We start from the raw sequence: 27,312 nt of genomic DNA on the forward strand, positions 1-27,312 counted from the left end.
ATAGAGGGATATTGAGGAAACTTGGTGGGAATTCAAGGTATAAAGATACTTATGCCACGGAAGACACAGGGTGTAGTAGGTTTAGCCTAAGTAGCTCGGGGAAGGCGGGGTCGCGTACCCGTATGTTAATATCTCTTATACCGGACAGGTACAAAGATACAAACACCCCTGCCCCTGCCCTGCCGAGGTGAAGAAAGGCTATAAATCTAAAAAGAACCTAAAATAAAAAGTACTGCAAAATGAAACTTTGATTATGCGAGGTATGTATATATATTTTTAGCATGAGAATAAGAAACAATTTTCTTTTTTCTTTTTCCATTTGTTTTATTAATGAAGATTTTACTTGGAAACCAAGTTGATAGTTATTTAGATGGGGAGTGACATCAAAATTACACAAATATATATAAGCTAGCTGCTTGTCTCGACTTCGTACGGGTAAAATAAGAATTTTATACCGTATATTCTTTAATCAATAAAATATAAAAGTTAGAGAGAGAGCTAAGGATAATGCACTTTTTGGTTTGATAAACAATCAAAGCAATCAATAAAAATCTACATTTTAAGACACGTTTTGAGTGGAAAAATTTCGCAAAGAAGTTCTTGTTTTTTTCCCCGATCGCACAAGATTATTTTATATTTCTAAATGTTTTTTCAATAATTTCTTAACTGAGTAAGTAGGTAGGTACTTACTTAGGAATTTTAGGATTCAGCATAGGTACTTACCGAGATACGTAATTTAATTCTTTAGTACTCTTCTATTGGGTTTTATTTGGTTATAAACTCGCACTTATTTAGCTATTAACAATTTATGTTAAATAAAACAGTAGATTATTGCATTAACTAAATAATTCGATTATTCTATGAAACCTTTTTAAGTAGTTAACATTTTACTGTTTTCTGCTGTTTTTTTAAGTTGGATTTGCTGCTTTTTGTTTTGCCAAAGTTGGCCACACTGATCGTTGATCAATATTCAATACGCTTTGTAATTGGCAATACATAGGTCATAAAGACTATGTTTTGCTTTATTGAATTATTTTTCTAATTAATGTTAAAATTTCATTTTTGACTTATCTTCGATTTAATCTTAAAATAAAAATGCTTGTGTTAGCATTTTTAATGTTTTCCCTCACTGTAACTTTTGGTGAAAAAACAGTGAAGTATGCGGCTGTAATTTATCGACATGGTGATAGAACTCCTGTAAATCTTTACCCAACCGACCCCTGGCGAAATGAATCCCTCTGGCCTGTTAAATTTGGGCAATTGACCAATGTAGGCAAAAGACAACATTATGCTCTTGGAAAATGGCTTAGAAAACGTTACACGGTAAGAATTTTATAGAAACCACAATGTGATATAGTTTTGTATTGATTATACTTATTGTTTCTTTGTTCTTTTTAGCATTTAATTTCTAAAAAATTCGATCCATCGGAAGTATACATAAGATCAACAGATGTTGATCGTACACTTATGTCAGCTCAGGCCAATTTAGCAGGTGAGATACCACTAAACAATAGATTTATTTTAAGTAAAATAGGATCTAAACAAAGAAAATTATAATTATTATAACCAATTCATTTGATATATTTTTTTACCTAAGTAATAAGTGATAACTACTATAGCAATTTATCATTATAAAATTGTTCAACAAATTTAAATAAATATAAAAGTGAACTAAAATTATAATTTATATACAATGCATATTTTTACTATGTACATTAGTAACAAATTTGATGTGTTGTTTTTTTATTGTCACAGCCCATTACTTTGCTAATACTTATTATACTTAATATAATAATAAGCCTTCAATACTCTTTGAAAGTAGGTTTTGAATGAATTACACCACACAAATACCGTCACTGTATGGCAGTATGTTATATGTAACATGTAGGTTTCCTTAAAATATTTTACTTTGCTCTAAGCCTGAGATGATTTATAAGCAAAAATTATGCATTGACAACTCTTCGATTTGAACTCAAGATCATTGAGTAATATCCACATGAACCCTTCAAATATTCCATATAGACTTAGAGTAGAGTCAATTGAGAATTCTGTGGTGATGTTGTTATGACTCATTCTTTGAATAGAACATCACCGCAGAATTCTCAAGTGCTTAATTTGTATAATTCATCTCATGATCTGTAATGATGGAAAATCTTGCAACATGTAGAAATAATTTCAAAACACTCTCCTGAAGAGGAAAGGAAGCCTTACCCAGCTGAGAACATTTACAGCTTGATTCATTGCCCGTAACACGTTCTTATTTTCTTTTTTATTTTATAGGAATGTACCCTCCCACTGATACTTCAATATGGGATACAGATTTGCTTTGGCAGCCTATACCGGTACACACCAGACCAGAAAAAGATGATGAAGTGTTAGCAATGAAAAGGAAATGTATACGTTATACAAAAGAAAAAGACAAGTATATTCATTCAACACCTTATAAAGAAAGACTCAGTAAATATCAAGGACTAATGGAGTAAGTATTATATGAATTATTTATAGTTATATCAACAGGCATTACCTGTTACATTGTATTTTATATTTTACAAGCTAATGCCCTAAATAAAGAGTTGCAATGCCTCTTTAAATTTGTTTGTAAAATAATCTGATATGAGTTGCCACAGTATTCTTAACTCACAAATGCTTTCTAATTGCCATGGCGATTGGTTGAAAGGTATAGAAGTTAATGTGCTGCAGCGCCATTGCATAGCGAGTTACAACAAAGTGGATAGATATAAGAACAATACCTGTGAATTTATATTTGCCAACCATGATGGGTGGCTTGTATAAATAAAGGTTTGATCAAACAATACATGTAGATAATATTGACAGCTACATAGAAATTAAATATATAATAAGTTTATTATATTTTATGTAATAAGCTTCATTATTCAGTAACAAAAAATGACACATTTCATATAAAGTCAAATACAATAATAATATAATGATTAAATAAACTTTATAAATTATTTTTAACTATATAAATTTTATGTTTATTTATATAAGAAACTTATTTTACTATTTTTTAAGGAAGTATAACATAACAACATATTCCAGAAAATCAATGGATAAAAATTTATGACCAAATGCTTTCCTTGCAGGATCACCTAAGCTTAAGGGATTATATGAATCCAATGGTGGATTGTGGTGATATCGTAATGGCTAAAGAAGTTTTAGAGTTAGGGACATGGAATTATTAAATGTCATATATAGGAACTGTAATGTTACTTTGTTGTAAATGCCTCATTTAACTCTCGTTACTTAATCTAGTTTCTTAAATGTTGATCACAGCTGATGATGCAATTGGATGCAGATCTTTAAGGATTCAGTAGTTAGTCAAATTAGTGAATCTAAATGATAATGCTTATAATTTTAGAAACTTGTTGTTAGTAAAGTTTTTTGCAAAATAAATTTCTAGAATTAATGATTGTTCACCATTATTTACCAAAATATTACTCCAAAAAAATTATTTTAATTGATTTATAAAAACTGTTGTTGTATTATATATATATAACTTTTTTCAGCTATTTGGCAGCCTACACAGGCAAGAAAATTAAGGATTACTTAGATATTAATGATGTTTATAACGTACTCTATATTGAAAGTTTATATAACTTTACTCTTCCAAATTGGACTCAATCTGTCTATCCAAACAAATTAAGAGAACCAGCATGTTACAGGTAACAAAAAAGCATGCACAAGAATATATAAATAAAATATTAAACAGATTAAAAATATATATATATATATATACCATTCATTTCAGTTTTATGACATCAACAGCAACACCAATGATGGCTCGCCTAATGGTTGGACCTTTGCTGAAAGAGATTATGACAAAAATAGATATGGTGGTATTAAAAAAGAAACCTAATCCACTGAAACTGTCAATATACAGTGCACATGACTTTCAAATTGGAAACATACTTTCTGCTATGGGGGTGTTTGACGGCAACTGCCCGGTTTATACTTCTACTATATTTTTTGAGCTCTTACAAGGTAACAGAAAAGCAAAATTTTTTTAAAGTTATAATTAAACATAATCTATTTCTAATCATATTAAATATTAAATCATATTATTAATATTGATATATTTAATGTGCTTAATTGCTAATGATTTGTATGACTGTAACATTTGGCTTAGAGAACGTAATACTAACACTGTGAACAGTTTTTTTTTAATCTTGTGACCTATGTATTAATTTTCCGCTACTCAAATAAGTAGCAGAGTAATACATTTAATCATCAAATAATCTGACAAACTAAGCGAAGAAAAGATTATGTTTTTGTTATTAGCACTAATAACAACAAAATAAAACAAGCATGTACAATTAAATTTTAATTCCTGTGAAACCGTGAGGCACTGCTAATGTAATAATATGGTCACCTATATCATAAACAAGATATAGAACATAATAAAAATAACAAACAAATTAGCAATATAAATAATTTTATTTCAGATAACTCTACCATGGAATATTTTATACAAATGTTGTATAGAAATTCAACCGAAATTGTTGAACCATATGTTCTGAACATACCACACTGTGGCGAAATTTGCTCACTTCAGAGATTTCTTAAATTGTATGATAATTTAGTAACCGTTGATTGGAATTATGAATGTACTAAACAGGTAAATTGGAAGCATATTATATATAATGCTTTATTTATAATTAACGTCATGATATCTTATTTTAATTTTTGCAAGAATCTTGTTTATAGACAATAGATATAACTAAAAAACATGACTAGACAACTTAAAATGTTTAATTAGAATCATAAACACGTTATGGTAAAAAGAAAATGATGCACATAAAATGTGAATACATAGGAAACATATGAAAAATAAACTTAATATTCTTTCTAGTAATACTAAGAAACTTAAGAACTTACTATTATTAATAAGATATATCACTTAAATCTAATTAACTTTTACTGACGCAATCAAGATTCGTTAACGGTAGTATTTCCGTAGTGTAAATTATATTCGTGAATTCTTAAGTATTTCCTTAGTATAAGGTATATTTGTGAATGCATCTTAATGCCATTCCTGTCAATCCTTAAACCTGGATGATAAATACTTAAACTGTTCTATAACTGTCACGTAATTAGCAACACGTCGGGTCGAGCTACAAATGCTATGACGCTAATTTAAATTGCGTTGAATGTATCAATACCAAGTGAACCAGTGAAATATCTTTTTCGGTTATCCTAAAGTGATAGTCAACTTAACTACTAACATTCTTACTTATAAACGTTGCTTAGCGGGTGATTAGTTAATAATTATGTGTCTTTTTCTTTCCAATGTCATAGTCACGTCATAATGTCTAAGACATAAATGGATTAATCAGTATTTAACTCATGAGTTGCTAAGCCACTGAAAATCACCATAGTGTTGATTCGTTGTGATATCAGCTCGTGTGCGATTCTGAGTATTTACGGGACTGATAACCAGGTGATTTTCTAGTTCGAAAAATTACTACATCATCCTTTCAATCTTTTCGAGATATTTTTAAAGATTAATTCAATAATGTCAGACATATAATGTTCTATATAGGATTTAGTGTTAATTAATTAAATACTCGTATAATAAGACTGTTTTTGATTAATTTCATAAAATTTTTTGAGTGTGGCAGAAATACATTCTTATTTATTTTTGGTTAAGGTTTTGAAAGATCGAGGTATTTTAAATATACACATTATGCATTTTTTCTTTATTTATCATACATATTTTCTTAATTTGTTTAATTTATTTTTGTAAAATAGTTGGTTGCATTTGTAGTGTATTTTTGTGCATGGTATAATTTTCACTTTTAACTGTTTTCACAGATATCACCATTGATAGGAGCATGTTTTTTTTTGGGATTATTTGCTTTTATATATGTAGTTCACAAAATACATTTTTCAACAATAACCACAAAACGAAGGTAACTCAAGTTATTTTATTAGTAAAATATCAATTTATTTATATAATATTTGTTTATTGGTCTATTTTTATAATACTTGAGAATAATTTCAATTTTATAAGTATATGATTTTTTTTTTGTATATTCTAGAGTTCAATTTGCATACACAAGTGTATACAACCCTACAGCACCTGTACCCGAGAAAAATAATGAAATTTAACCTTATTGTGAGCCCAAAGGCAGTTTAATATTATATGTTTAGTGTATGTTGTGTGTTAATTTTGTACTTACTTTAATAGCATTCATAGAAGACTATTAAAATTAAACCTATGATGTAATTTTAATACAGACATGTTAATTTAGTGATCAATTATTATCAATATTAGACTCAATAAGGAAACTGGTCATTATTTTGTAGACTTAAATAGTTATATACTTTGTTTGTTATTACAGTTCTTTTTTTAATTACGTTTTGCTAAAATGAGGCTTCTATATAGTTTTGCTCATGAAAAAAGGACTGATTAAATTGTAAAATCCAGAATTACATTTGGTAACGTAAATCTTATTTGAAATATAATTTATGTTAGTGCTTTACTGAAGCTGATATATATTTTAATATTATAATATGAACTAAACCGATATTTTAGTAATCAGATCAATAATTCATCAAATATAAAGTTTAACTAAGCAGTAACTTTGTAATGTATGTGCTCAGGAATAAAAAATCGTATTCTGATTGAGCGTTTTATTTCACCCATATGCTTTTTACTTTATTTATAAAGGTTTCCTTCTCACGCACACAAGAAAGAAAACGAAAATTACGTTACAAATGATTTAGTAAGAGAATTTTAAATTTAGAATTATCAAATCTTTTGTCCCTTGTCGCGTAATCAGTATTAGTGTTTTTTTCTCTACTCAAGTAGCGAAACAAACGAGACAGTTGGTGCGTTCATTTTGTTTATTGTTCAATTTCGCTTATTTTTATGTTAGAAAACGATTCTAATCCAGTGAAAGCCAGGAACAATCCTTATATCATATCGAAGGTTATACAATGATGCATTGTCGTTTTATTTAATGTTAAAGCGATAGCAAGAAGAAAATTTCCGGCGTATGTTTTCACGCCGCAATTTTCAATGAAGTTCTAGTTATCAATCAAAACGCTCGGATCTCGGAACAGATACAAGTAAACAAAAAAAACATAACAGGTATTATAAAATTTTCTACAATTATTACTAATCCACGATAAAGAAAATGATAAATAAACCTTAGTTCCAACAGCTAAAACCTTTGTAAACATTCGTGATCAAACGGCTTTAATTAATTTTAAGTCTTTCTAGCTCCTTTCAAAGTCCTCTTGAAAAATCAAGGTGGCAACTGGCAACACTGCAGCATATAAGCTTAACCTAAAATTTATCGTTAGCGTAACAACAGTTGACAACTGACAAGTCAAAAAATATATTTTTATTGTCAATTGAAATTTATAGTTTTTGAGTGCATAGTGACTGTTACCCATTTTATTTTAATTTTATCTCTGTATATATAAAACTGTCATGGAAGTTTGAGATATAGTGGGTGAAAAAGTGGTCAACCATTTAATGTGCATCTGTGTCTTAAATCATTTGTTTGATATTGATTTTTTTATCGTTTGTTCTACAATGATCATGTCTCGTTCGTTAATGTTTTTTTTTTTATATTCTTTGTATCAGTTAGGGTTAATCTAATCGAACTAACTAGCATTAACATTTTAAAAGTAACTCTTTGCCTATATTAATCATCGTCAAAGAGAAACTACTTGCTGCTTTGTTAATTACTTACAATAATTTATAACATAGAATATTATAAATAAAATACAAATGGTGAAAACCTGTATATACAAATTATATAAATACATTAATTAGGGTAATAATGATCATAAAATCAATTTACAGGATAGTCAAAATATGAATAACTTTATGATACACAGACTCATTTCAACTAATTTTTCATGTAGTCATAAAATAAATACATGTGATCGGAGTATATAAATAAAATTAAAAATATATTAACTTACTTATACTGCATTAAAGAGCAATGATTTTTTTAATTTTTTGTAAACCCATAATAAATATCGTATATTATAATATTGCATCAATTCAATGTAAAAGTTGTTTATTTATCTTTACTCCCCTTGTGGTTGGAATAGGTTATAATTACAACACTTAATATTTACTGTTAATAATAAATAATTAATACTTTTCTAATTTATATAAAAATATTTTAATAACAATACCTGCATTAGGCCACTTAATAAAGCAAATTTTCAAAATTTTCTAAAGTATGGAAAAAGTATTTATTATTTAAAATTTGTAGTAAATGGAAAACAAAACTTTGTTAACCAATCTTAAATCTTGAATTTACTAAAAGTACATATATAAATGAGACCATTTTTTTATTACATTTGTCTACTTGATTTACGATTCAACATAACAAGTAATGAAAACAAAATACTTAAAATTTAGGCTTATAATAAGCCATAACTACTACCATTCTATCAATTTAAGCTGGGCCAACTTGATTAACAGGGATAGCTTATAAATAAGGCTGAGATGTTTGTTTAGTTACTGCATTCACACTACAATAGTTGTACAAATTTCAATTTTTAAACGGGAAGGAAACATGTTTTATTTCTTCTAAGATAGATACTTACACAAATTAATCTACATATTTCTATCTTTAAAAATAAGTATAATAAATACTAATTTATTTTCATACTAGGGGTACATTGGGTTGTAATTTCAATAAACCAAATTTTGCATCAGTTAAGTCCAAACCATAATATAGATTATAATATTTCATTGAGGTCACTAGTATATTCATTCTTATGAAAAAAATGGCTGTAAGTGCAGTGTGATAAATGAGAAAAGTTAGTCTAGAAACAAAGCAATATGCCATGAGCTTTGGTTGTGACTATCTATGAAATTCTGTTTGCAATCACTAAGATGGCACAGTTGTATACCTTAAATGTATTTCCTGTTGCTTGCTTAGTTGAAATCTGAAGACAATTAATTACATAGTAATGTGAATGAATCACAAGAATAGCTTCTATTTTTATGAAATCATAATCCAAAAATTTCACGATGATGAGAAAATAATAATTAGAATAAATTAAATGATACAAATCAGATGTCATAATTATGTACTCTGTAGCTATCACCACTCAGTAACTAACATCACTAATTGGTACTTACTAAATTTACTTTTAATATTGAATATTGTTTTACTCTATATTAAAAAATAAAAATGTTATGTTTGTTGTGATATTGATGATTATTATCTTATATAACATTTTTCATCTAGGTGACAAATTGAAACATTCAAAAAAGGCAACACAGGCTAAGCATGGCACCCTTAACCATCTCCATACTTATATACATACAATAACACTAACGTAATTGTCTCAGCCAAACCTGCCTACAGTGGGAGTAAGTCGAAATTCTTTCGTTTAAACCCAAAATTTCAATCTTTATATATATTTTTGGAACGGAGGTTTCAGGCCTCCCAGTAATCAATTTAAGACACTTTAATATTAGCAACCCAGTGAGGATAGAAGGATAGGGTTTTGAAGAAACTGTATTGTATTATAATTCTTCTTGTTGTTGCCAATATTTTTGAAATTATTCTGAGAAATATAGTATTCATTAAACTACAATAATTAATAAAAAGCGCAGTAATTTTTTTTTTCGTATTCCTGTGGTATCAAAAAACGCGTAGCAAATGATTTAAGATTAAGAAACAAATGTATGTTTGTTTGGCTGACATAATTGACAGATGGTCGTAGTTATAATAATTAAACGCAAGGGATTTAAAAAAGTCCCTAAAATCAGCGCTAGATTATAAACATAATATTCAGTCTTACTCTTAATAATAACTTGTTACGAGTATAAATAAAGAAAAAATTATTAATTATTGAACTTTTGTTTTTTTTTTCTATCGAACAAAATACAATTATTGTGTTTTTATATTTTTAATCAAACTTACCCTTGAAGTTATGCATAAAATATTTTAAATAAGATTGACTATATCAAAATCAAGTTAAAGTATTGCAATTCAACTTTAAACCCGTTCTTAGTCATTGAACAACGTGAGGAAAAAGCGGTAAAAAAACGCGAGCCTATATGCAACGGTTATTTCGAATTCATGCAAATCATTTCATAGTCGACCTTATCCTAAGGGTCCGTTCACACAGACCGGCTCGGAGAGCATCGGCCTGCTTTTTTCTTTTCACACAGACCGGGTCGTATACGCTTGGAATTGGCCGGAGCGGAGCCGCCAACTATTTCACATCGACCGGCTGGAAGAGATCTGAAAGCGGGTGCGAGCGAGAAAGAGCACGCAAGCGGAGCCGGTCGGCTCCTTTTATTACTTCACACGAAGCGCGTTCAGGCATTTTTAATGACAAAAAAGGTGCAAATGCAAAAATAAACTTTACTACAATCACTCAAAACACTGTTTCCAACGTGATAAAAATCTGCTCTCCTCTCCGAGCCGGTCTGTGTGAACGGACCCTTAGGGGTGGAAATCGTCCATATGCACCCAAGTTATTAAACATCCCTATTCGTTTGATTGTATTGTATTTATCATTATCAGGTTAATGTGGATAACTAAGTTGCATTGTATCGTTTCTACGTATCTATAAAACTTTAAAATTTGAAACCGATAAATCTCCTACCTCATTTATGCACAGAGTATATCTCCTAGCGTTGGCAGAATATTTTGTGCTCAAGTAGTGACTAGGGTAGACACGCTAGAAAAATAAAAAACCTATGCAAATGTATACCTATGTATGTTACTTGAATTGGTAATAAATCAATAACTCACAGTAAAATGTAGTGACATAGTCTGCTCTCAGTCTAGTAATTAGTTTTGCTATTGCCTGAACATAAAACCGGTCATAAAAATTTATCATTTGTGGCTTGTATTTGGAATATAGGGGATAAAGAAACTGTTTTACTTTATTGCGTTATTTTTCTATTATTAACTACATTTTTTTAATCCTAAAATTAATTTCTTTGTTCGCTTATTTTAGATTCAAAGTTAAAATAAAAAATGTTTGTGCTAGCAATTTTTATGTTTTCTCTCGCTATAACTTTTGGTGAAACAACGGTAAAGTATGCGGCAATAATATACCAACATGGGGATGCCACTCCTGCAAAGCCTTACCCTAGTGACCCCTGGCAAAATGAATCCCTCTGGCCTGTTAAATTTGGGCAACTTACCAATGTAGGCAAAAGACAACATTATGCTCTTGGAAAGTGGCTTAGAAAACGGTATTCGGTAAGATTTTTTATGGAAACCGCTATACGAGGATATGGAATTAAAAAAAGTTCACCAAAATTCATTCTCTCTTCGTCTGTTATTTACAGCATTTGATCTCTGAAAAATTCGACCCTTCTGAAGTAAACGTAAAATCAACAGATGTTGATCGCACACTTATGTCAGCTCAGGCCAATTTAGCAGGTCAGACACCACTAAACAATAGATTTATTTTAAATAAAATATCAACTAAGCAAAAAAAACCATTGAAATTCTTATTATCAACTTTAAAATATGTTTTTTTTCCTAAGTTATTGATTATATCTCTTACTGAGGGCATTATTACAAGAAAGTTATTTTTGCTCAATACATTTTTTCATATAAATATTAACAAAAATTATAATGTATACTTACTTTGACTATGTACATTAGCAACAAAATTTGTTTTTTTGTTGTTTATTTATTAAGAGTATAGTATCGGTCTATTAATGTTCTAATGGGCATAGGCCCTTTACTCCTCCTCTTAGAGTAGGACCTTATTATACTTTGAATTTATTCCACCATACTGATCCAACAATAATAAGAGTGATATATGAATTACTATTTAGCAGATTTTTTTCTGTTTTATGCAGGTTCCCCCTCACAGTACTTTTCTTCACCGACACTAAGATGAATTTTATGTGCAAATTATGCATCTATCTATGTGCATCATAGTCAAAAATTTTAAAAACATTCTCCCCAAGAAAATAGGAAACCCGCCTGCCCCTTCCCGCCCCCGGAAAACTTTAATGCATCATTCTTTCATGTTTTTTTTCTATTTCAGGAATGTACCCTCCATTGGGTACTTCTGTATGGGATTCAGACTTAATTTGGCAGCCTATACCGGTACACACATTACCAGAACAAGATGATGGACTTTTGGCAATGAAGAAAACATGTATGCATTATTTAAAAGAGAAAGAAGAGTACACTCATTCAAGACCTTATAAAAAAAGGCTTAGTAAATATCAAGGACTAATGGAGTAAGTATTTTATTTATATTTATCAACTGGCACTAATGTAGCTGACATTACCTTTTATAAATTACCAGCTAATGCCCTGCAGAATAAGGCTTTGCAATGTCTCTTGCAAATTTTTTGGAAAATTATCTGAAATGATTTGTGCTGCCATATTCTTAATTCACAAATGTTATTGCATATTGCGAAGGCGATTTGATATGTTGAACAGTATATATATGTTGACTTGCTGCAGCGCCATTGCATAGTGAGCTATAACAAAGTTGTTAGTATTAAAATCTTCTGTGTGATATAATACATGCTAACCTTTATGATCATCAGTTAAACAGTAGTGTACATTTATCTAAAATAGATATAACAGTATCTATTTTGTACATAAGATTCCATTTTTATATTATATGTAAGATTACATAATATATAAGATTTGTGTTAAATCAAATTGACAACTATTTATTAAAGGCATCAAAAGATTATTATGAGTAATGTAATAAGGCTAATATTTCATTAATAGAAATTAACACATTTCATATAATATTTTGTAATAAGAAATTATTACATAAAATTAAAAAAATACTATAATAACACCCTTAAACAAGCAATCTTTTATCTTAATAAAGATTATTTGGCCAAAAAAGTTATAGAGTTAGGGACAAGAGAGCTGTATAGCTCAAGTTTCTGAAATGCCGATCAAAATCAAAATTATACTCCTTGATTTTGAGTTTAACAATACAACTCATATTGTTAAACTCAAAATCGACAAAATGGTTGATTGCACTTGATGATGCAAATGGATTGCAGCATTCGGTAGTTAGTAAGATTAGTAAATCAAATATTTCAGAAACATGCCATTAGTAGATATGTCTAACAAAATATTTTTGAAATTAATCATTAGTTACCATTATTTAGTATTTTTTTAGTTGTGTTAATTAGTTAAGAAAAGTATTATAACAAACTATCCATGTTTTATAATGATTACACCAAAAATAAGATAAAGTTGGTTTTTAATATCTATAAAGAAATAATAGAAAATATTACTGACTGTTACATTTTTTTTTCAGTTTTTTGACAGCTTATACTGGCAAGAAAATTAACGACTTCTTAGATATTAGTGAAATTTACAACATACTCCTTATTGAAAGTTCATATAACTTTACCCTTCCAAATTGGACTCAATCTGTGTATCCAAGCAAATTACAAGAACCAGCATGTTACAGGTAAATAAAGAGCATTTACAAGATAAATATAATATTGAATGGATTTAAAACATATGTTCCTTTAATTCCAGCTTTGCCACACCAACAGCAACACCAATGATGGCTCGCCTAATGGTTGGACCTTTGTTGAAAGAGATTATGACAAATATGGACATGGTGGTCTTAGAAAAACCTAATCCACTGAAACTGTCAATGTACAGTGCACATGACTTTCAAATTGGAAACATACTTTCTGCTATGGGTGTGTTTGACGGCAACTGCCCGGTTTATACTGCTACTATATTTTTTGAGCTCTTACAAGGTAATAAAAACACAATATTTTGTTAAAATTAAACTATATATTTCAAATCATATTAAATAGGTAATATTCAGTATTGGTATTTAGTGTGCAATGATTAATATTTGGCTTCGGGAAGATAGTACTAACAATACTAGCAATAATTATTAGTATTCTATTCTAAAATATTACACTCATGAACTTTAATATGATATCCCATCTTCTCGATTTATTTTAGGAAACTCATAATAGAATGGACAACAAAAATTTTACCAATTATTTTTAAATTATCAAAAACTTAAATGATTTTCCAATAATAGTAACAAAACATCAATAAATACGCCTACTTCTAAATACTAGTGGAACTATTTTTTGGAACAGGGTTTTTTACTTGTGTGCATATTCGTAAGACTGACTGACGTGAGGATATTAAAAAACGCCCGATATACAATTTTAAGGATTACCATACAATACAATTTATAAATCGAAAATATTCGTTTTAGTTCCATTTTATTATTTAGCTTTTTGTTTTATTTTCATTTTTTTTTATTAAAAATGCTTTAACACTGTTGCGGTCATTTATCTAATATTACTTTACATTATAAGGGCTCAATCAATTAATCGCGAAAAACAAAATCAGATAACAAGAACAGCTGGTCTTTTATTGTTTATATATGACATAATGATCGAAAAAGTATTTAATCAGTAAGTAACCCACTCATTAGATATTCTACCGCAAAACAGCAATACTTGATATTGTTTTGTTCCGGTTTGAAGGGTGAGTGAGCCAGTGTAATTACAGGCACAAGGGACATAAAATCTTAGTTCGCAAGGTTGGTGGCGCATTGGCTATAAGCGATGGTTGACATTTCTTAGAATGCCAATGTCTAAGGGCGTTTGGTGACCACTTACCATCAGGTGGCCATATGCTCGTCCACCTTCCTATTCTATAAAAAAAAAAAATAATTTCTGCCTAGTAATGTCTCAGGGTGTTGTTGATACCAATATTATAAATCAATGATTGACTGCCTCGTTGGTCTAGTGGCTTGATGTAAGGCCGCAGACCCGGCGGTCCTGGGTTCAATTCCCAGGTCAGGCTAATAAAAAGTTATTGGGATTTTCTGTCAAAAATTTCTCAGTAACAGCCCGGAGTCTGGAAGTTGGAAGTGTGTTCACTCCTGTGCCTCGGAAAGCACGTAAATTTGTTGGTTGTTGGTCCTGCGCCTGAATTCTTTCCGATCGTGTCGGATTGTCGTCCCATCGGATTATGCGAGTTAGGGAATAGAGAGTGCACTTGAATTTGCGCACATACTTGTGCACTATAATATCTCCTGCGTAGTTGGCTAATCTCTCTTGAGATTGGCCGCCGTGGCCGAAATCGGTCTGGAGGACATTATTTTTATTATTATAAATTCACATTCTAAAACAGTAGTTCTGGTACACACATTTGATACCACTTTGTATGGATCCCAAAAAAGTTGAGTGATGAAAATGGTTGAGTTTGCTACAGATGGAAAAATCTTGAATTATGCAAATACTAATATTATAAAGCTAGAGTTTGTATGTGATATTTATAGTTGTATATTAGTATCTGCTTACATAGAAGAGTGGTTAACCGAGAGTAGACCACTTTGAACTTTTTAAATGAATTTTATATTTCTAATTTATCATAAGTAGTGGAGTATTAAATTAAAATATAATTTTCTAAATAAATTACTTAAATTAATTAATTATAAATTACTATATATATATATATATAGTAAAATTAGGGAAAACTCAAATATATTATATTTTGCAATCAAATGACCAGATGACTGAATGATTAATTTTATTTCAGATATGTCTACCATGGAATATTTTATACAAATTTTGTATAGGAATTCAACCGAAATTGTTGAACCATATGTCCTGAACATACCACGCTGCGGAAAATTTTGCCCATTTGACAGATTTCTTAAGTTATATGCTAATTTGGTGAACGTTGATTGGGATTATGATTGTACACCAAAGATATCTGTGAAGCTTCTTATATGTCATACTATATTCGTTTTGAATATGTCTATGATTTTGTTTCGTTATTGCTTTTAATCATTTAAAATAAGAATGTGTAAGATAAAATGTCTGATTAGAATCGTAAGAATCATACATTTTTGATTAAGTGAAGACAATGCCACATACCATATGATTAAAAAGGAGGAATATATAAAAATAACTTTACCTTCTTCTACTAATACTAAGAAAATTAAGAACTTACTATAAGTAGTATCAGGGCTGTCCAAAACACGGCCATATTTGTATATAGCCCGTGATATTTTCCTTTGATATTTTATTTTTATGGAATCTCAAATAAATTAAATGGTTTATTAATTATTTTTATATACATCACATTAGATTACTTAATTGACATAAACTTCAGTATATATTTCTTCATACGACTGGTTGTCTCAGGGAGTCCTGAGACAACCAGTCGTAAGTCATAATTACATTAAAAATAAAATATTTGGTTGTATGGTAACAGGTTTCTGCTATTTATTATTATTAGGGGAATTTCCGAACCGTGTTTGTTTGGCAGTCTCTCTGCTGTTTCTAGCTCTTTTTTCTGCGGCCCTCCAATCTATACAGTGAATTGTATTGACCCGCTATCGAATCTGATCTGGACGGACAGCCCTGTTTTATAATATTATATCGTAGCCATCATACTTTTTAATACTCCATACATTTAATGTTAGATTTATCATTCTATTATTAGGAATATTAACTTATTAAGACATACATTTTGGTATTTATTTTTGAGTTAAGGTTTAGTAATATTAAGGTACTGTAAATGTAATGCATTTCTTTATATTTATGAATCAAACGCACTATTTCCTTTAGTTATTTAATTTACTTTTATACAAAAGTGACTTGTACTTGTACAATATTTATAAATTTTGTGTCACGGATGTCGTCCTTGTTAGGATCAGGTTTTTTTGGGATGTTCGCTTTTACATATGTAGGTCAAATGTAAAGCCAATTTTAAAAATTTACTTTTTATTTGGTGTATTATGAAATGCAACCTTACTATAAGTACACTACTATTGTATGTCTAGTCTATTTTCTGTGTCAATTTTGTACTTACTTTAATAGCATTCATAGAATACTATTAAAATGAAAATGAAGGCTGTTATTTTAAAAAGACATAATATGTTAAATAATGATCATCCGAAAAAGGGTAAATGCTGGTCATTATTTTCGTTAAGTTTAGTTTTTTCTATAAGAATAATATTTTGCAATTTAATTTGCTAATGAAAAAAGACTGATTTGATAGTATAATCCAGAATTGAGTGTGGTGATGTAAAACTTATCAGCTAATTTGTAAATGAATTTGCATTAATGCTTTTGCTTTGTTTGAGCTGTTATGATATCATATATTTCGGTATTATAACATAAACTACATTAATATTTTATTTATTAAGCTTAACCAAAAACTTAATATTAGAAACAATGTGTGAAAACTTTAAGTACACATGAATATAAAAAATGGTATTCAGATTGTGCCTTTTATTTCTCCCATGTACATACCTATTAACTACTTTTTATTTAAAAAAAAAACATCTATTAAGTATACAAGAAGACCACATGTGAAATTTATAATTTCTATTGACTAACCAAATTAAATAGGTAATCTGCTGTTATGTTCCTGTTATGTGATAAAATGACCCTTACATCCTTGTTCCCAATTTTGAACATTCGATAATATCCTTGAAAAAAAAGTTCCCACAAATTCAATTAAAAAATGTTATTATATTTTATATAGCCGAGATGGCCTAGTGGTTGAACGCGTGAATCTGAACCGGGTTCAAACCTGTGCAAGCACCACTGAATTTTCATGTGCCTAATTTATGTTTATAATTCATCTCGTGCTTGACGGTGAAGGAAAACATCGTGAGGAAACATGCATGCGTCTAATTTAATTGAAATTATGCCACATGTGTATTCTATCAACCCGCATTGGAGCAGCGTGGTGGAGCTCCTCGAAAGGGAACCCAGCAGTGGGACATTAACAGGCAGTTACTGTATTCTATTTTTATATGTTTAGTTAAACAAGAAAAGCGTAAAATTTTATTTACGCAAATATTGAAAAGTTGTAATTGGAATAATTATATTGTAATTATGTCATGGAAGCAAAAGCCAATAAGTCACTGAAAAAAGTAAATTAGGTTTAGTTACAATATATCGGTTACCCGATAACATAAACCACAAACTATCGATATTACATAGTATATCAATATATTAATATAATATTACCATTAACGACGCGTTTTTTTCAAAGACGTGCCATAGACCACAGATTCCGTAGTTTACGTATATAACAAGAGGGTGCGCAAACTGATAGAGTCTGTTCACATTTAGCTTTTGAATGTGCTCAATTATTTTTCTATAACTTCCAATCTCAATATTACCTATATAATATAAGTCTAGAATTCTAAAGTATCAAATTCAGTAATTATAAAAGTACATTAATAAATAAAAGTGGGGGGGGGGAAGATGTACACGGGTCATCTCATCTAACGGACATACCGTTAGGATAGCTATTGTGTTTTGTGGTCATGACTCTATTGTAAAATTGGCAAAAAAATGCGGTCAAATCACTCGACTAGATTTGATGCACGAAGGAAAAAAAAAAAATAATATTGGCTTTTCAACTACCTATATCTATCTATACATATAATAAATCTGTAACTGATCGCTGTCTGTACATGGAAGATATATGAGTAAAACTATTGCCGGGGCCTTTATTAACGCAATATAACCCCAAATAATGATTGAAAAAATTTTTGTCTGTGCATTTGTGCGCGCTAATCTTAGAAACGGATTCGGGTATTCACTAATGTATTGTGGCAAGCTTCACTTAAAATTTAGTGTTTGTTTTATTTCAGTCGTTTCATAAATAAAAAAAGTTATGTCAATTTAAAGAATCATGTCCAACATTTTTTCGATAAAAATGCTAAAAAATAACTGTTCAGTTGAATTTGCTGAAACTTTAGCTATCTATAAATTGTAGTTTGTAAAATGATGATGATTGAAAGTTTATAGAAACAAAACAACGTTAAGAAATAGACAGTCTCAGAGATTTAGATTCTTTCCTACCTAATCTATATTAGGTTTAGCTCATATTTATATAATCAATCATAGTAAATAGGGTTCAGGTTATGCTGGTCATATGCCGATTAAACGCGTATGTAATGCAATTAGTGATTAACGAGATTTATAAATATTTCATATTAATAGTATACTTGATTTATGTTATTTTGTATTCTCATATTTCATTGATTATGTTATAATTTATAAATAAGTAGTACTGTATGTCTGGTTGACAATATTGTAATTTCATTTCTGCGAGCATGGTAACACCGATTGCAAAGATCAATAATTCCCTATCTCCTCAGTTTCGGTTTTAGTATAACTAATGCTGAAGCTCTAAGCCTATACTTCTCAATAACTTTACCATTTCTGGCCTTGTATTTGAAATACTTAGGTCATAGACACTTTGTTGTGAAACAAAGTGTCTATATTATTGCATTAATTTTCAATTATTAATCTTAATTCAGTAAAAAAAAAATTAAGTCCGATATAATTTAAAAAAAATATGTTTGTATTAGCGATTTTAATGTTGTCGCTTTCTTTAACTTATGGTGAAAAAACGGTGAAGTATGCGGGTATAATTTATCGACATGGTGAAAGAACTCCTGCAAATCTTTACCCAACCGACCCCTGGCAAAATGAATCTCTGTGGCCTGTTAAATTTGGGCAACTTACCAATGTAGGCAAAAGACAACATTATGCTCTTGGAAAGTGGCTTAGAAAACGGTATTCGGTAAGATTTTTATAGAAATCACAATGTAAAAAGAATGAAGAAATGGCATTATAAGAATTTGTTGAACTCATTGTTTCTTTGTTGTTTTCAGCATTTGATCTCTGAAACATTCGACTCATCCGAAGTATACATAAGATCAACAGATGCTGATCGCACACTTATATCAGCTCAGGCCAATTTAGCGGGTGAGTAAACAATAGATTTATTAATTCATTTCCTTTTCGTTATGTTATAGTTTTAAGTAATATTCCATTGTATGGTATTAATTTTTTTTAATATATTTATATAAAACATTTATTTTTATTTTACTCATTAGTAACAAATTTTAGTCGATTTTTATTTTCATAGTAGTTACCTCTCGTTAATGTGCTACTATTGGGCAAGAGTTCTCTCTCTTACATTAGAATTTCTTAGGTTTGAAACTTATTCCACAACACTGCTCTAATAATGGTAAGAGGAATGTGTCACTATGTCATAGATTTTTATAAGTCACTGCAGGTTTAAGAAACAATATACTTTCCACCATACAAAGGATGAGTTGAATTATAAACACAAATTGTGCATGTGAAAACTTTGATTTGAACTTAGTGTTATTTTCAATGGGCCATCTTTGCTCTATTGTTTTATAAATATACTATTATAATTACTTGAGCTGGCTTAGTGGATGACTTAGATGGCTTAGTGGATATGCAATATGAATTCCGACCGAAGATTCTGTGTTCAAATTGTTGCAGTCATCACTTTTTTTATGTGTTTGATTTGTGTTTATAATTAATCTAGGACTCTGCTGTGAAAGAATATATACAAAGATGATAAGAATTTACATTCCTCTGATGAAATTCTATCACATGTGTATCTACTGATCGGATTGGAGCATCATGGTGAAATGAGATCAAGTCATTCTCCTCAAGGGGTCTTAGTTTAATGTTGCTTGATACTTTTTTCTTTATTGTGCAAAACAATACTTTGATATATTTTTTTATTTATAGGTATGTATCCTCCATTTGGTACTTCTGTATGGGAATCGGATTTAATTTGGCAGCCTATACCAGTACACACATTACCAGAACAAGAGGATGGACTGTTGGCAATGAAGAAAACATGTATGCATTATACAAAAGAGAAAGAAGAGTTCATTGATTCAAAACCTTATAAACAACGACTTATTAAATATCAAGGACTGATGGAGTGAGTATTGTATTTATATATATCAACTGGCACTACCAGCTACATTGCCATTTTTATAAATTCCTCTTTAAACTTGTTTGTAAAATCTGATATGATATTGCTACAATATTCTTAATACACAAATGTATAATAATTACTATAGCGAATGGAATTAAAGGTGCAAAATTTGGCATGCTGCAGCGCCATTGCATAGCGAGTTATTGCCAAGTGAATAGTATAACATCTTCTCCATGAAATGCTAACTTCTACGGTGATTGTCAAATGGTGTCAAAGTGTATTATCCTCAAATAGATCTAACAACATTTCAATTTAATATTTTAAAAATAATATATTTTGTGCTTAATAATATTTACAGATTAATACAATAATAGCTAAGGAGCTGGTGAGCAATTCGATATATGATTTGCTAATTTTTTATATTGATAATGATTAAAGTTCAGATTAATTTGAATCGTTTCAATCATCATTAAGTGCAAATAATTAGTCATCACTACTACTACTAGTTTTTAAGCTATGGCGCTTCAAATTTTTAATTATTTAAAAGATACCAAATTTTTTTTATAATGTGTTCCTATGGGTTGCCAGATGGTAGGGATTCGTCTGGGTTCTCCCTATATTTTACATGATCTCTAGATTCCCGACAAACTCAAAATCTCAATGCAAAAAGCTCCTTAGAAACTACACAAACTTATAATTTAAAATTTCGACCTCCGGGGAGACTGAACTTTGATGAAAATCGTTTGAATTTTAAATGTTTTATCCTTCGAAAGGGTTGAATTTGGTGGACTCAGCAATGTCCGAATGCAAATACTTGTAAGTGTCCTTAAATTAATTTTCTTAAAAAAATTCCACCCACGGCTTTGCGCGCGTGGTAAGGGGCGGGCGTGTTAAATACTCTATGTCCTTTTCTACCTCTGGCAATGTGTGCATAATTTAATAATGATATAGCTTATTAATTTTAAAAATAAACATTTTTAACAGAAGATTTTCTTATTTAAAGCTTGGCATCAGCTTGTCTATTTTTAAAATCTTTAAATACTTTCCTTCTGGAAAATGAGAGACCAGGCTATGCCTCATCGATTTTTTTTTTCTATCTTGGGTCAGCTAATAGACATATGTAATGCATACCCATTGCATATGTCTATAATTTGTGTAAATCATAAAAAAAGCACTAAAAAAATAGATAACTATGTTTGCCTTTTCGATTTTCGTAGGTTTCAAAAGGGTATCGAACAATGCGGTGGCACACACAATCAAATAATAAACAAATGGTACTTTTTTTACAAACACTGTCCAAATTGTCAATGTAACACTAGAGGTGGCAGATTCGGAATTAAATGTTTCTTATTAGCAAAACCACGCACCATTACTAGCAAAGCAAAAAACAAGCACTATTTCCACTATTAATATTTTCTGTCACAAGTGCAAATCATATAGAAATTTTGCTCACCAGAATAAAAACTAGATCTTATACATTAATAAATATTGACACTGACTTTCATACAATATCTTGTAGCAATGGAATTATCATGTAGAATTTAAAAATTTAAAATATTACTGCCTGACCACATCTTTTTTTTTCAGTTATTTGACAGCTCATACTGGCAAGAAAATTAACGACTTCTTAGATATTAGTGAAATTTACAACATACTCCTTATTGAAAGTTCATTTAACTTTACCCTTCCAAATTGGACTCAATCTGTGTATCCAAGCAAATTACAAGAACCAGCATGTTACAGGTAATAAAACAGCATTAACAAGATTAATATAATATTGAATGGATTTAAAATATATGTTCCTTTAATTCCAGCTTTGCCACATCAACAGCAACACCAATGATGGCTCGCCTAATGGTTGGACCTTTGTTGAAAGAGATTATGACAAATATGGACATGGTGGTATTAGAAAAGAAACCTAATCCACTGAAACTATCAATGTACAGTGCACATGACTTTCAAATTGGAAACATACTTTCTGCTATGGGTGTGTTTGACGGCAACTGCCCGGTTTATACTTCTACTATATTTTTCGAGCTCTTACAAGGTAATAAAAGTATAATATTTTTTAAAGTTAAACAATATATTTCAAATCATATTATTTTTTTTTTGTAACAGCTTGTGAATGTCCCACTGCTGGGCTAAAGGCCTCCTCTCCTCTTTTTGAGGAGAAGGTCAAAATCAAATTAAATAAATAAATAATTAATTAAATAAATTTCAAATCATATTAAATAGGCAATATTCAGTATTGGTATTTAGTGTGCAATGATTAATATTTCGCTTAGGAAAGATAATACTAACAATACAATAACTTTTCTATTCTATAATATACATCCATGAACTTTAACATCGGATCCCATCCTCTAGATTTATTTTAGGAAACTCGACGAACAATAACATTGAGAGTTGCATACAATTATGAATTTGTGTACTATGATGTGTGAGTAAATGTTTAGCTAAGACATTTAAATGCCTCATAGATGAACTTGACTGACTTGAGGTAACCCCTGCTCATCATATGTTCTTGTGCCAAATACAAACACAGTGTTGTCGTGTTCAGGGTGAAGGGTAAAGGTAGGAGACAGTGTAACTACTGGTACAAGGGACATAACATCCTATAGTTCCCAAGGTGGTGCATCAGCAATGTGTGGAATGGTCAAGATTTCTTACAGTGCCATTGTATATGAGCACTGGTGACCACTTACCATCATAAGGACCATTTGTCACACTACCTACCTATTTTAAATTTAAAAAGAGTCGCCTTGTTGCTCAAAGGTGAGAATAGCTGTTTTCTGAATACGAACATCAATCATGTGTCAATATCTGACAAGCAAAAAAGTAATATTTAAAAAGAATAAATATGATTGCAGCTAAAGAGTTCTAATTGTTCGGTTACACCGAAATGGAGAGGAAATTTACAAGGTAAAGTGGCAGTTTTATGTGACTGGGATCACAGTTCGACGTTGGATTCAAAGATTCCGTGGTGAAGGTTATATCGGTGGCCGATGGCAAAACAACCAGTAACCACCACCGCCATTCTCTATCGGAAGAGAAATGATGGAGGAGCTGGCTTCTCTCCTACAAGACAGTTTGTTAAAACGTTTGAGGCTCATTCTTTATTGGGGGCACTAAGGATTGCTTCACAGTCGGCCTGCGAAAATAATTGCTTGCCTTTAGGGCAAGTTAGTTTCTCAAGTTTCCCCAGAATTATCATGACCTCTCAGAATTATGAAGGTTTATGAGAAGACAGTGCAATGTTTAATTTGGAACGAAAAGTTTCTGTTAGGTTTTTGTATGTATATATGTAGATGCATTGTGTTTTAAAATCACTGCGCCACTGCACCGACTTATTAGGAACGGGTTAAACCATTACACACAATTAAGAGTGCAAATGATGAAACAATCAGAATGAAAGAACTAGAGAAGTTCTTATAGATCACTGCACCACGGTTTGAGTATTGATATGAGGAACTCGGAGCATCTATGCTTGAATATTCAAAACAATGTTATACAATTTAAAATAATTACAATACAATTTAAACAACGATTTTATTTAGCTTTAGTTAGCTTTTTGTTAGAAAAATACACAAAAAAATTTAGATACATCAAATTTTTTTTGTTTTTTTTATTAAAAATGCTTTAACACTGTCAGGTTTTTAATTATTTACTTTAATGTCCTTTATCTAATGTTATTTTTATGAGTGCTCATTCAAATAATCGCGAACAAAATAATAACGTCAGAATTAAATGTAGGCACTTCAGACAACATGAACAGCTGAAATTTAAGCCTATGTATGACATATCAGACGGTATCAGAAGTCTGATAACATTTCTACCAACATTACAAATTTACGTGCTCTGGTACAAATGAATGTTGTTTCAAATGAATCCCAAAGAAAGTTCGCGACAGTATTGGAACAAACTCATTGTTAGAGGAATAAAGATATTTAATCAAGCAAATACTAATATTATAAAGCTAGAGTTTGCTTGGGATATTTATAGTAGTATATTTGCATCTGCTTACATAGAAAGTACTTTTTGAATTGGACCGCCTATATTTTACAATACGAACGAAGCGGGAAAATCCGAATATATTAAATTTTGCAATCGAATAAGATAATCTTATTTCCCAAAATGTGTAACTTCAAGCCAATTAACTATATTAAATTAATTTCATTTCAGATACCTCTACCATGGAATATTTTATACAAATGTTGTATAGGAATTCGACAGAAATCGTTGAACCGTATGTTCTGAACATTCCACGTTGCGGCGAAATTTGCTCATTGGATAGATTTCTTGAGTTATATGCTAATTTGATAGCTGTTGATTGGGATTATGATTGTGCACCAAAGGTATCTGTGAAGTTTCTTTTATATCATACTTTGTTTGTAATGAATATCACTATCATTTGCTATCGTTATTTCAAGTTTTCTGTCTTTGATTATTAAAGATATGAATAATTAAGATGAAATGTCTGATTAGAATCGTATATATATGAAAAAGGGAAGACGATGCACATCACGTTTGATTAAATAGCAGGAATAAGAGAAAAAATAACTTAAAATTCTTTTAACTTTCACTAAGAATATTATGAATTCCCTATAAGTAGGTACGTACATTATATAATACACAATATAATATCATCATACTTTTGAATACTTCATACTCTTAATGGTAGATTTATATCATTATATTATTAAGAATATTATCTTATTAAGACTTGCATACATTTTGGTATTTATTTTTGAGTTAAAGTTTAGTAATATTAAGGTACTGTAAATTAAATGCATTTCTTTATATTTATGAATCAAACGCACTATTTGCTTTAGTTATTTAATTTATTTTTTTACAAAAGTGACTTGTAGTTGTAAAATATTTATAAATTTTGTGTCACGGATGTCGTCCTTATTAGGATCATGTTTTCTTGGGATGTTTGCTTTTACATATGTACTCAGGTCACAAAATACATTTGGTATTCTGTGACCATTTGCACTCAGGTAGTGAAATATAGGGGAGTCAATATAATGTTATGTTTAAAAATATACATATTTCTTTTGTGTGTTCTAGAGTTCAACTTGTATACCAAGAAAAATCATGAAATGTAACCTTACCATAAGTACCTCTACCATACTATTTTGTGTCTAGTCTATTTTCTGTGTTAATTTTGTACTTACTTTAATAGCATTCAAAGAATACTATTAAAATGAAAACGAAGGCTGTTATTTTTAAAAGACATAATATGTTAAATAATAATCGCCCGAATAAAAGGGCCATTAATGATCAAAATTGGACTCAATGAGGCAACTCTGGTCGTTATTTTGCTTAACTTTAGATTTTAATAATATAATTTTGTTTTATTTGTTGTTTGTTTTTAAGAATTATATTTTGTAAAATTGAGGCTTCTATATATAGTTTTGCTCACTAAAAAAGACTGATTATATCTTAAAAACCAGAATTGCATCTGCTAAAGTAAAACTTATTCTAGTATTTGGAAATGAATTTGCAGTAATGTTTCTGCTTTGCTGTAGCCAATATATGATATAATCTGCTATCATAACACAAATTTTAATCAATATTGTATGCGATCTCAGTTATAAAATAAATGTCAGATTTGTGTATGATATGTCACGCGTGTAGCATTGTGAGGGCTGCATTTCGCCATGTTCCTGACAGGACTGCAGAAATACCTACGTGCGCCAATAGCGTGTAGGCCTGCCAGGAGAGCCAGGGTAATAAAAAGTAGCCCAAATTTTTTTTACGAAATCACGCGTTTCGACTCTATACTTTATAGAAAATTAGGATCTAAATTTAAGAATGGTCGCCTGATTTAAAATTTAGAATGCCACTTTTTTATCATTTTTTGAATATTACATTAAATTAATGTCCATAAGTATTGAGTACAGAATATATTAGAAATTGAAGATCTATTATTTTTTATTTCTACATTTTTTTAAATTTAAAATAGGGTAGTGACTGGTAAATGTTGCATAAACTGAAGACATAAATAATTATTAATTTAATTTGACAGTTTAACGTTTAATATTTAGTGTATTACGCATTATTCTTGAATAATTAATCTATCGTATCCGAGTATTTTAACTTATTGTCCTAATTTTAAATTTCCAACTGTAATTACCTATTACAAAAAATATTTATTTTCAAAGTAATCTGAGAATGCCACCCGATTTTCGTTAAGGTTTTGTGTTCCGAGTCATTAATACTGAATAACTTGTAAAATAATATTTAATAATAATTCAACCAATACCATTAAAATGTTTAAAAAAAAAACATTTATCCGATATTATTTTTTGGCAACAGCTGTAGATTACCTACATCTTTATACGTCACACATATTTGTACAGACCAAACTACATTATTCATAAATAAACTGAGAGCAGTTGTTACGTATTGACCACAAGACACTTAATTTCGTATTAAATACTAATAAATGTTTGTTTGTAGAGCCGAGATGGCCTAGTGGTAAGAACGCGTGAATCCTAACCGGCGATCGTGGGTTCGAACCCGGGCAAGCACCACTGAATTTTCATGTGCTTAATTT

The 27,312-nt window shown here is 29.9% G+C and overlaps 1 protein-coding gene across 1 annotated transcript; it reads left to right on the plus strand.

Annotated features, from left to right (window-relative positions):
• The first annotated feature begins 981 nt into the window (after positions 1-981).
• LOC126780607 (uncharacterized) lies at positions 982-25,325 on the plus strand. The gene is made up of 14 exons (XM_050505218.1): positions 982-1,323; positions 1,399-1,492; positions 2,281-2,479; positions 3,528-3,683; positions 3,770-4,002; positions 4,464-4,636; positions 5,833-5,930; positions 6,060-6,126; positions 10,995-11,222; positions 11,312-11,405; positions 12,025-12,223; positions 13,276-13,431; positions 13,503-13,732; positions 24,933-25,325. The coding sequence occupies exons 1-14, from the start codon at positions 1,096-1,098 to the stop codon at positions 25,199-25,201; spliced, it is 2,424 nt and encodes an 807-aa protein (XP_050361175.1). The 5' UTR covers positions 982-1,095; the 3' UTR covers positions 25,202-25,325.
• Positions 25,326-27,312: the final 1,987 nt, after the last annotated feature.

The sequence above is a fragment of the Nymphalis io genome, chromosome Z, assembly GCF_905147045.1.
Source record: "Nymphalis io chromosome Z, ilAglIoxx1.1, whole genome shotgun sequence".
NCBI lineage: Eukaryota > Metazoa > Arthropoda > Insecta > Lepidoptera > Nymphalidae > Nymphalis > Nymphalis io.